The following is a 12,892-nucleotide window of genomic DNA, read 5'->3' on the forward strand; positions in this document are numbered from 1 at the left end:
GAACAACATAGGGTGGAGAACGTATACTATCAGCTTTGTCATTTTAAAGGGACACTTATCTGCATGAGACATGTGACTATCTTCTCAGAAGCACACATGAACATGTGCATCCTTGGTAGACATAGCATGCCTGAGTCAAGTCTGGAAGAAGGAGGAGGCAACAGTGGTTATTACACGAGCTCTTTAAACAAGAAGAATTTGAGCATAAGTCCAACAAGTTAAGAACATTTATTGCTACCAGTTGAAAGTAATGAAGTGTAGACTGTCTTTGCCAAGAGGGTGCCATCTGAGGCCTTTGGTGACAGCCTTTGTTACCCAGAGGCTACAGACCCCAACTTCTCCAGACACTTCAGGCAGCCTGCTCCCTAGTGTCTAGTTTTGCTGTACAGTTTGAAGTCTCTTCATCTTTGTCTTCTGCCTTCGAGCGGTTCTGACTTTCTTAGTTTTTAAGAAGTTGTCTTCTAGTTGGTACAGGAAGTCTTCTATTCGTCCGACCTAGAAGAAATAACCAAAGAGGGTTTGTTGTTGTTGTTGTTGTTGGTGGTGGTGGTTTCTTGGGTGTTCTCATTTGAATGTGAGATGACTCCAGAGGCCCTCATATTTGAACCCTGGCCCCAGCCATTGGTGCTCTTTTGCAAGGTTGTGGGACATTTAAGATGTGGAGCCTCAGTAAAGGGAGTGGGTCACACAGTGGGAGCTTCGAGGTTTGGCTTCCCTCTGATCTCTGCTTCCCAAGGACAGATCCAGAGTGAGAGCTGCTTCCTGCTCCTGCACCCTGGCCTTCCCGGGCATGACAGACTTCATCCTTTCTTAAATCATACACCAAAAATAGAAACCTCTGCCAACAATTGCTTTTTTTTTTTTTTTTTTTTTTAGGTGTTTGGTTACAGCAGTGATAAAAGTAACCAGCACCGAGCCCTGGGGTCATGAAAATGAAGAATTTGTAGTTCAGTCACAACTGCAGGCCCTGTTCAAGCACAGGGAGGTTGGATGTAAGGAAAACAGAGGTTTCTCTTTCTGACTCCCGTGCTTTATACTGTAGGAGCTGCTGCTTCTAACACGGTGGGGATAGAGAGGCTCATTGCTTCCATGGTGTGTCTGGCGGTCAATGAATCCAGGGATTTCAAAAGAATGCATGGTAAAAATGTAACCATGGCAGTTTTCTCTAGCTCCTTCATGAAAACCAAAAGAGAAAATGTATCTGGCCTCTCAGAGGAAAACTGGCAAGTCTAACATTTCTGTAATAGGATCCTGGCCACACAGGGGGAAAGTGGATATTCCACACTGGCGTGGCAGGAGCCATTGCTCCTTGAAATCTAAGGAGAAATTTGAAAGTAAGTGCATTTTCTTAAAAACCAACCAAACAAAAACAAAACAACAACAAAAACCAAACAAACAATAAAACAGCCAACCGACACTACACATACAAAGGAAGAGTGTGAAACGACACCCAGAATAATTCTCCAGAGAAGAAAAATTATTAGTCTTTTTCAGTGAAAATCTGCAGTTATCCAGTCGAAGCTGGCTGGATATATTTCATAATGTTTGCCTGAAGAACTATAGGATAAAAATTTCCACATATGCTGAATTGGGCTCTCATGAGAGTCAATAGATACAATTCATACTTAGCCTTGCCTTCCAGAACTTGCACATTATATTAGTCACTCACTACAGAGCCCATTGTCATTAACTTAGCTCAGAGCTGGCACATTTACCATTCAAGGTACCATCTACTTAAGATAAAAGCACTTAGAACTTCAATTTTCCAATTTTGAGTCCTGCTCTTAAACCATCTGATTTATCATTCAGGGCTATATCTAAAAGATAATTCGGATTGTCAAAGCAAGCGTAATAAATGGCCGAGCATGCTCGTCTGCATGCTATGTATACTAAGGACACATCACTCCAGGTGATATAAACTTCAACCGTGTTCCTTAAGAAAACAGATAACTTATTTATGCAAAGCAATTCTTTCCGAGAACCTTTCTATAGTTATGGTAGGTAAACGTCTCCAAAGGCACATTGACATTTGTGATGTCTTGTCCTTGAGGAATCATCAAAATCTCCTTCAGTCAGGCCATTATTTTATGTATTCCCTATATTCTACACTAGCCACTTTCCAGGTAATTAGTGAGTAAAAACAACAAAACCACCAGTAGTAACGAGCTAGTAGTCATTAAATAATCAACTTGGACTCAATGGCTGAAACTACTGGTCTTTTGCTAGCTGAGTTGGTGACACCTCCCTGTCATTTGCACTGACAATGTATCATTGTTAACATCCCTCCAGTTACAATGTTCCCAATCGACTCAAATACAATTTGAACTGAGAAACATACTTCCATGAAAACAAGCCCTCTCCAATAAGAAAGAAAAATCATTTAAAAAGGAGTGTTGCTTTCAGTTTGTTTTGGGCAATTGTAACAGCAGTAACAAAGTGGGTTTATTTTCATTAAAAAAAAAAAGGACAAAGATATCTAAGTATTGCATGGGTCTTGCATATATCAGTAGTCGTAGTACTTGGGAATTTGAGCCAGGAGGATTTTGAGTTGAAAGTTAGCTTGGGCTACAAGCTAGGAGTTCCTCTCTTAGAAAGAGAAAAACAAAGTGGAGCAAAACCAAAGAAAAGAAAAGAAAGGAAAATGCAAGCCAAGTCTGCATGCAAGGTAGAGTGTAGGAGAACAGATTCAAGTGGTCTAGCTGGAGCACTCGTGTGTCCCTCCCACCTGGCCTGTCTTGTGAGGCTGTTTCTGTCAATCTCACATTGACTCCACAGTAATGGCTTGGCTTTAAAATAAATCTGGCCAAGTCTGTCTTGGTTAGAATACTTTAAATGGATTCCATGCGGCCCACACAGATCCCAGCGGACCTCTTCCCACTGCCCTTCCAGCTGTCTCACACCACTCCATCTGCTTTAGGCCTGTGACACATCTCTTCCCTCTGTGAGACTGTACTGTCTTTGCATTTATGGTTAAATGCCAATGCCTCTGCAGTCTTCCTCTATCACCCAGCCCAGGTTGGGCATTAGTAATAGATTCTCACAGCAATTCACTCATCTCTGAATATTACAAATTGTTTTAAAAAAAGTTTTAGATTTATTTTATGTGTATCAATGTTTTGCTTCCACGTATGTATATACCTCATGGGTGTCCCTGGTGCTCTCAGAGGCCAGAAGAGGGTATCAGATCCCCAACAGCTGGTATTAAAGATGGTTATGAGTCAGAATGTGGGTCATGGGACACAAACCCTGTCTTTTTCAAGAGAAGTAAGTGCTCTTAACTCGTATCTCTGCCCCAATGTTACATATTTTTACTCTACAACTTATGAAGATTTAGATATCTGTTTTGTGAAACTAAATTCTATATTATCCTTATTCCCAGAACCTAGAATATGACTACCCCCAGTAGTCCCTCACTTTCTAGGAAGGGAGTTGAACAGATGCAGAACACAGTGATTTTTTTTTTCCTCCGGTGGTTCAACAGATACAGGTATTCAGTACAACAGGAGGCCTTCTTTTCCCTTGTCAGATAAACAGAGACCATGTCCACAGCCCATCACTCCATCACTGTTATCTAGTTTCCAGGCTGGCAAGCCAAGCCAAGCCAGTAAGAATGAGGAGCACTTGGCATGCTTCAAACTGCACCAGGGATGACTCAACAGAACTTGGCTTGGCTTGTTATGCCCTTGCTCAGTGCCACCGGGGGAAGCCATGTGTCCTTCCTGAGCTTCAAGTTTTATTGACATTTTGTATTATGAGAAGGGTGTCCCAGATATTTCCAAGGTCACACCCAGTCATACCATTTCTTGACCTGAACTCACATTAGATCTGGGTATTCTGGTTCTAAGGATATACACATACACTTTCAGAGGTGGGGTCATTCTCTTAGCTCACAACATTTTATCAACGACACAGTATGCAGGAAAGTTAAGTCAATTTTTGCTTCTATTCTTTCTGAAGGACAGAAGAGCTGCAGTATGTTTTGGTAAAGCTGGGTTCTTATTTTTCTCTTTTAAGTCAAAGAAAAAAAAATGCTGGTTCAAGGGAAAATAGATTCATATAACTAAGAACAGATTGCAAATGATAGAAATTTCTATAAAGCCCTTAGGGAAATGAAACACAAAGAAATACATGGGGTGATAAAGTGAGAGAATAAGCTGGTGTGGGGGCATGGGCTTTTTTACTCTCTTTTTGATACATCATCTATTTGCTTAAAAGTGTTAGGCTGCTTGGGCACTGTGAGACCAATTTTTCCATTTGCAAGATGGGCAGGTAGCATTTCTTTATGCCTGTGTATGCCAATGCTAACTTGACATTGCAGTGATATGGATGAGGGGTAGATAGTGTTTGTAGAGAATTTTAGATGTATGATAACTGAAGTTCTCAGGTAGAGGGCAGACTCTCCTTTCCTCTGTGGGTATTGGTTAGCAGTCATACTGAAGAGTTAAGAAATTGTCATCAGGAGGATCAGAGGTGAGGAGGACACAACATCTGTCCCAACATCTGGGGTTACTGGGACCAGTGGGACCCAGGCACACAGGGATTCTGCCAGACCAGTGGCATGGGTTCCTTCCAGTCTGGGCCGGTGTCCTGAGCAGACCTAGGGCGCAAACTCCTCAGCCAGTCCCACAACACCCAGAGGAAGCACCACTCCCAGGTGCTCTAACATGATTCCAGGATCTCAAGAGCTTGGTCACACCAGGCTCTCAGGGTTCCAGAGACAGCTTGACTTCCAGGAGCTCTGACACACCTAGGATCTCAGGAAGGACAGGCTCCAGTCAGATATAGCCAGGGCAGGAGGCACTGGAGGTAACAAGATGGTGGGAAGCAAGCATAAGAACATAAGCAACAGAAACCAAGGTTACTTGGCATCATCAGAACCCAATTCTCCCACCATAGCAAGTCCTGGATACACCATCTCACTGGAAAAGCAAGATTCAGATCTAAAATCACTTCTCATGATTATGACAGAGGACTTTAAGAAAGACATAAATAACTCCCTTAAAGAAATATAGGAGAATACAGGTAAACAGCTAGAAGCCCTTAAAGAGGAAACACAAAAAGATCCCTTAAGGAATTACAGGAAAACACAATGAAACAAGTGAAGGAATTGAACAAAACCATCCACTATCTAAAATGTAACTAGAGACAATAAAGAAATCACAAACGGAAAAAACCCTGGAGTTAGAAAATCAAGGAAAGAGATCAAGTGTCATAGATACAAGCATCACCAACAGAATACAAGAGATAGAAGAGTGAATCTCTGGTGCAGAAGATACCATAGAAAACATTGACACAACAGTTAAAGAAAATGCAAAAAGCAAAAAGCTCCTAACTCAAAATATCTGGGAAATACAGGACACAATGAGAAGACCAAACTTAAGCATAATAGGTATAGAAAAGAGTGAAGATTACCAGCTTAAAGGGCCAGTAAATATCTTCAACAAAATTATAGAAGAAAACTTCCCTAACCTAGAGAAAGAGATGCCCATGAATATACAAGAAGCCTACAGAACTCCAAGTAGACTTGACCAGAAAAGAAATTCCTCCCATCACATAATAATCAGAACAGCAAATGCACTAAATAAAGAAAGAATATTATAAGCAGTAAGGGAAAAAGATCAAGTAACATATAAAGGCAGACCTATCAGAATTACACCAGACTTCTCACTAGAGACTGTGAAGGCTAGAAGATCCTGGGAAAATATCATACAGACACAAAGAGAACACAAATGCCAGCCCAGGCTACCATTCCCAGCAAAACTCTCAATTACAGTAAGTGGACAAACCAAGGTATTCCATGACGAGACTGAATTTACACAATATCTTTCCACAAATCCAGCCCTACAAAGGATATTAGATGGAAAACACCAACACAAGGAGTGAAACTCCACCCTAGAAGAAGCAAGAAAGCAATCTTTCAACAAACCCACACAAACATAATTCTACCTCTAACAAGAAAATTAACAGGAAGTAACAATCACTTTTCCTTAATATCCCTTAATATGAAAATAAATATTACCAACATAGCCTAATCAATTGGAATTCAAAAATATGAGGAATTAGAAATTTGCCGGCTGTCATCCTGAGGTCTCTCTAATTTGGTAATGGGAGAAATAGGTTCAATATGATACAAATCCATATACACTTTCTGCTTATTTGTATGTGACAGTGTCTTGCTGTGTGCCACATAATGGTCTTGAAATCATGCTTCTCCTATCTCAGCCTCTCTATTAGTAGGATTGCTTATTTGATGTTTTTACACTATACTATGGTTTTCAGAACAGCTTACATATTTCAAAACTATTTATACAGTCAAAAGAAATGCAGACAATTAATTTGGGAGGTGGCTTGTAAAAGAACAACAAAGAGTGAGACTGAATTTTTTGCTTGATATTTATAATGATTGTATCAATTTTGAGGAAGAGGACCTTATAAGTTATTCTTTTTCTGAGATAAATGCTTTTCAAAATCATCACAGTCAATGAACCAGAATCTTAGCCTCACCTAATATCTGTGCCACCCTCCAAGCAGAACCATTGTTCACTGAAACAGTTGATGAATGACTTCATAGATAGAACATCTTAATACATACATCATTTCTTAAATGAATGTAACCTGTTCTCTGTGGGCTGAGAATGACAACAACTGCTCAAGTCAAATGGCTTTGACCATAGTAGGAAATATGTAGCCAAATAATCGTGCCTACAATTCATTCCTTGGCACAGCAGAACTGTCAACTTTTACCTCAGCTACTATGGAGGTAAAATCCTTTGGTGATGTGAGGGACATTGAAGTACAGCTTTATTACAATGAACTCCAATGTCTAAAACTTGTTCTTATTTTGCATTTGTACCACAGTAAGAGCCAAGATTTTAAAGCTTTACTAAAAGCAAAGCAAAGCAAACAAACAAACAGATTTTATTTATGTTTATTTAATAACATGTCCACCATTTTTATGACTGGCATAAAATATATATATTGTGTTGAATATAATAAAAAAATTAGTTCAATCAAAATAAATAAATAAATTGTCATCAGGTAATTGATTTTTGTTTGTGTATATATATATATGTACATATATGTGTATATGTATATATGTATACATACATAAATTATATATGTATGTACACACACACACATACATGGGCCAGAATGGCCTCAAACTTACCACATAGCCAACAGACCCAGTGACCTTGTCCATGTAGGGGATCTAACCTAGGGCTTCCTGCAAGCACTCTACCAACTGATGTACATAGCTCTCTCCCTCTTAGGACCTTGTAATTCACACACAAATACTACTATGATGAGGTTCAACATAAATTCATATAGATTGTCACCCTTCAAATTCACTTGCTAAAATCTTAACTCCTAGTACTTCAAACACTTAGTCTTAATTTTTATTTATTCAATTACAATTTAATAGACATGTGTAGAGGGTCTTGATCCTATACACCCTAAGCTGCCTCTTCATACTCTCCCAGAGGATATGTCCTTATCACTTTCATGTTCCCTCTGCTCCCTCTCCCTCCCCCTCTCCCCCCTCCCCTCCCTCTCTCCCCATCCCCCTTCCCCTCTCTGTCTCTCATAACTCATTGTGATGGTTTGAATAAAAATGGCCCCCATAAGCTCATATATTTGAATGCTTAGTCATCAGGGGTGACACTATTTGAGAAGTATTAGGAGGTGTGGCCTTGTTGGATGAAGTGTGTTACTGGGGGGTGGGCTTTGAGGTTTCTAAAGCCCATATCAGGTCCAGGCTCCCTGCCTTTCTGCTGCAGGTCCAGATGTAGAAATCTCAGCTTCCTCTCCAGTACCATGTTTCCCTGCATGCTGCTGTACTCCCCATCATGACGATAATGGACTAAATCTCTGAAACTGTGGGAAGTCAGCTCCAGTGAAACCCATAGTTTTCTCCTATGAGAATTGCCTTGGTCATGGTGTCTCTTCACAGCAATATAGAAACCCAGACTAAGGCGGCAATCAAGTTAGATTCATGCAGCCTGCTGGAATGTTCCCGATGTTGTTGGCTTGTCCTTGGGTAGACCTTTTGCAGGTAACCATTGCTGCTGTTGAGTTCATGAGTGCCATAGTCATGCTGTGATCAGAAGATAGAGAGAGCTTTATAGCACTGCTCCTGTTCTCCTACTCATCCATCCTTGCTGACCCCTCTTCTGTGAGGAGCTCTGAGCTTGAAGGAGTCAGTGCGGCTGTTCCATTTGCAGCTAAGCACACAATGATGACTTAGTCTGGAGATCAGATCAGGGTTATTCTTGTTAGCATTCCTTCTAGACGCTGACCAACAGTTCCCTGGCAACAAGCCAGGCAGGCTTGGCTTCCTATAAAAGGGGCTGTTTGTCCTCTCCTCTCTCTCTCTTAATCTCTTGCTCTCTTTGCTTTTCTCTCTCTGCCCCTTCTCTCTCTCTCTTCTCTCCCTGACTTCTTTCCCTCTCTTCTCTTTCCCCTCCCTCTATTTCTTCATGTGTTCCTGGCTGGCTGCTTCTCTCTCTCTCTCTCTCTCTCTCTCTCTCTCTCTCTCTCTCTCTGTTGCTACTCCCTTCTCTACTCCCCTTCTCATATGCTCTAAATAAATTCTATTTTATACTGTACTGGGTATACAGCTGGAACCTTAGGGGAAAGGGATGTCTCAGCATGGGCCCACCAAAGAACACCTTCCACCTCACCATACCTTGCTCTTTTTATAAAACAACACTGGTGCCATGAGACTTGGATTTAAAAATTTGCAAGTTCACATCTCCCACCGCCACATGGAATTCCAGCCATATCTGATCGCTCACTAGACCTACCGACCTAAACACCAATTAATAAACTCTCCCCTCTCCCCACTGGCTAGTGTAATCATCGCCCTGGTCCCAGGAGAGAGCTGTTGAGCTCCAGCCACTCTGTGGTGTCCTTGGGGATGGAGGCATTCACAGTCATGACTGGCCTTCTCACTGACCCTTGGTCCTAGGGCATTTTCCTTTGGGTGAGATTTTCCTCTCTCCTCTGAGGCAGTTCCTTTCTTGCTGCTGTGAAATCCTAGGCCTAGGTGAACTGTTCTCCTGCTGTCACTCAGGGCACCTGCCTGGCTCAGCTGCTACCATTTTCTGGTTATTAATTTATCCTCAGGACACTGGTAGGGGTAATTAATAACTTCTACTTTCACCCAGAAAGGGTATGTCTTTGATGCTACTCCCAGAAACCCTGCAGGGATGCCTCCTGGTCTAAAAGGCTTCCAAATTTACAGGCTAAATTTGGCCCTGATATCCACAAAGCAATAACTTTACATGTTCACTTAAGGGAACTTAAACAAACAAACAAACAAACAAACAAACAAACAAACATCCAAAACCTTTTACAACTCTCGCCAGTGATCCAAAAAATGGGAAGATTTCTCTGTAGGCTTTCCTCCACCATCCCATTCTCTTGATGCTTTATAGTTTTGCTCTCTGCTCCTGGTTTCCTCCCACCTTGACTCTGCCATTGTGGCTAGCTTTTGCTCTCCGCTTTCTGCCCCTCCCCCAGTCCCCCAGCCCTGCCACCTGAGCTGCTCTGTGGTGTCCTGCCTCCTGCCTGCCTGCCTGCCACCACCACTACCAGCTCTTTTCTTTCCACTTTAGTTAGCACCAGCTCTAAGCCAGGTGTGACAGGAGAAGGGATCCCAGTGTACAGCCAGACCTGCCACTCCACTTGTCTCTTTATGTTTATCTCATTCTTTGTTTTTATCTTTTGTTACACAGCTGCTTCTGCCATTCTAAGATATAATAAACAGCTGACTTTCCTCCAGGTGGAGCTGTAGCTTCAGTGCCAGCTTGGTTGGGGACAGTCTCGTGACTGTCTGCCATCTTTGTTGTGGGCAGATAAGGTTTTCCTATATGGTTTCTTTAATGCCATCTTAGTGAAGAGCCATTACATGGCTAGCTATAGCTTCAGCACCATCTTTGTTATGGGTAGTTACCACCTTACTGCATTCTCACCTTGGAACAGCCTAGTTTAGGGTCTCTGATTTCTATTCTGCCTTGGTTAATAATACTTTTAATGTTAATTTGAAGATTTACAACAGTAGAAAGGTTAAGGGTCACTGCCTGAAGTTAAGGATCAATGTCTTAAATATACGTTTAGCCTTGTTTTTCTTAGTGATATTGTGGATAGTCCTGGTGCTGTTCATATTTTGGTGCTAATTCTGCTTTCCCAGGAGGGGTTGCGGACAAGGAGTGAATCACATACTCATGTGTCTTCTTGTGAACCTTCTCTCCACCTTAACGTGTAAAATAAAGGCTAGAGCTGGTGATTGGGTAATGGAAGGGAAGGTGGAGCTGAAAAGTTTGGGGGAGAAGGAGAAGACAGAAAGAGACAGGGAGAGAAGGAAGGAAGATGGAGGGAGAAGAAGACGATCCAGATTCCACGTGGCTTTAAATAGCCACAGGTAGCTATGAATATCTTATAAGGGATGGATAATTATAGGACAATTTGTCTTATCTAGGTGGGCAATTTATATCTATATCAATTGGCTCTGAGTAAATTGTGTGGACATCTTATGAATTGAGAATTTATTGATACATATATATATATGACTGGTTAATTATAAGCGAGAGTTCTGATTTTACTGGGTTACTGGGATTTGGGACCGCTGACCACAGTGGTGAATGGCTGGGAATGTGAGCAGAATTTGCAGCAAGAGAACCTCGATTGGTCACTGCATGGGGCTAGCCTAGAGGTGGCGAGTCTGCCGAAGCAGAGAGTAGCTGGGTACAGTGCGGGATGGTGCCACATTTTAAATATTTCCCTCAACAACTGATATTATTGTTATTAAGTTATAATATACTTGTGATGGTTTGTATATTCTTGGACCAGGGAGTGGCACCATTTGGAGGTGTAGCCTTGTTGGAATAGGTGTGACCTGGTTGGAGTAGGTGTGTCACTGTGGGTATGGGCTTAAGACTCTCACCCCAGTTGCCTGGAAGTCAGTCTTCCTCTAGCAGCCTTTGGATAAAGATATAGAACTCTCAGCTCTGTCTGCACCATGCCTGCCTGGATACTGCCATGCTCTCACCTTGATGATAATGGACAGAACTTCTGAACAGGACTGAACCTGTAAGCCAGCCACAATTAAATGTTGTTTTTATAAGATTTGCCTTGGTCATGGTGTCTGTTCACAGAAGTAAAACTCTAACTAAGACAGAAGTTGGTACCAGGAGTGGGGTATTGCTGTGATAGGCCTGACCATGCTTTTATTTGAAAGAATGTGGATTTTTGGACTTTGGATTTGGAACTCAGTGAAATGCTTTAAATGGGACTTAATGGGTCATCCTAGTAGGAACATGGAAGACTTTGTTGCTGTGAGTAATTTGAACTGTGTTGACCTGGCCCAAGAGATTTCAAAGGAGAAGAATTTCAGTATGTGGCATAAAGACTGTTTTTGTGGTATTTTGGTGAAGAATGTGGATACTTTTTGCCCTTGTCTGAAAAGTATGCCTGAGGCTAGGGTGAAGAGACTTGGATTAATTGCATTAATTGCATTGACAAAGGAAGGTTCAAAAAGCCCAGCAGAAACTTTGTTCTCTGGTTAAGTCTCACAAAGAGAAGTTTGAACAAGCATAGCAAACTTAGAAAGGCAAAATATAAAATATATGGTTCGAGTATTAAAGGCATACCAGGAAGTGAAATGGAGCAAAATCCTGTGTTCTTGGAAATAACAGATTAAGGGAGTGGGACCTTGGGGCAAGATCCTACCCAGCTGAATTTAGATCCAGGCATGGTGATACACACCTTTAATCTCATGAGATAGGCATGCTGATCTCTGCATTCAAGGTCAATCTACAGAGCAAGAACCAGGATAGCCAAGCTTAGGCAGTGAAGGATTTAGAAAATATAAAGCCAGTGATAATGTAATAGTACAAGAGGATCATGTTCTAGTTCCTATAAGCAGCAGAACTCGGCAGCTTCAGCCATGTGGCTCTGGCTCTAGAGTTAAGAATGGAAGGAACTACTGGGACAATTGATGCTGGTTAGCTGGAACTAAGACATTAGCAATGATTAAGAAGAGACCAAAATCACTGAGTTAAAATCTGGGAGTTGTTTTCTGGGAGCACAATGAAGCTGTGTTCCAGAGATAGCCAAGGTTGTACCTCGTGCTGCAGCTGGACTTGGTAATGTCTTACGAGTCACCCAGGTGGTACTGGTTTTGAAGGCATGAAGGTGTCATGAAGAACAGCTGAGGCTTGGCACTGTGAGAGGTCATGAAAGGCCATTGGAGAAGGTGTAGCCTCAGCTGTAGTTGATGGCCCAGGACTGAAGGGGTCAGGCAAAGGATTTGATGCTTGGCACCATGAAGAGAGCCTATGAGAGGCTATTGATGAAGCCTAGTTGGAGTGGAACACCCCAGTGTATTGTAGAGGTCAGTACCATGTGATGATCACCAAGAACAGCAGCCGTAGTGGCATGGATCAACCTGAGCTTAGAGTGCTACAGAGGGCAGAGCTGGAGAAGTGATGCCAGCCCTTAGGAGGAGTCCAAAAGATCAAGTGGAATCCCAGACACTGAAACAAGAAGCTGTAACATTGAAATTGCCTTGGAGACTCAAAGATGTTAAGATGCCAGAGTCATGGGATACATGCTGAGGAACGCTGCTAACAGGGAGTGGAACCAGCCCAGGAGAAAGCAGTTTGTTGCAGTCAACAAAGATGAAAAAGGAATGGAGATCTGAAGACTGCTTTGACATCAGCCATGGAGATGCAGAGTTTGGAGTTTGCCCAACTGGTTTCCTGCCTTGCTTTGGAGATTACAGTTAATTAGTTGGATGAATCTCAGAAGAGCCCTTGAACTTTGGACTTTTAACATTGTTGAGACTGTTATAGACTATGAGGACTTTGAAAGTTGGACTAAATGCATTTGC

General features: G+C 41.9%; 1 protein-coding gene across 2 annotated transcripts in view; it reads right to left on the reverse strand.

The window, feature by feature from the left end:
* Window positions 1-217: 217 nt before the first annotated feature.
* Window positions 218-12,892, reverse strand: part of Spata16 (spermatogenesis associated 16) — a 344,381-nt gene continuing 331,706 nt past the window's right edge. For both annotated transcript variants that reach the window (XM_085835355.1, XM_021158236.2), the window contains exon 11: window positions 218-495. In XM_085835355.1, coding sequence (XP_085691481.1) covers window positions 373-495 — 123 coding nt within the window. In that variant the 3' untranslated portion in view covers window positions 218-372. The remainder of the gene's footprint in view (window positions 496-12,892) is intronic.

Source organism: Mus caroli, unplaced genomic scaffold (assembly GCF_978045245.1).
Source record: "Mus caroli unplaced genomic scaffold, Mus_caroli_1 scaffold_3, whole genome shotgun sequence".
Lineage (NCBI taxonomy): Eukaryota > Metazoa > Chordata > Mammalia > Rodentia > Muridae > Mus > Mus caroli.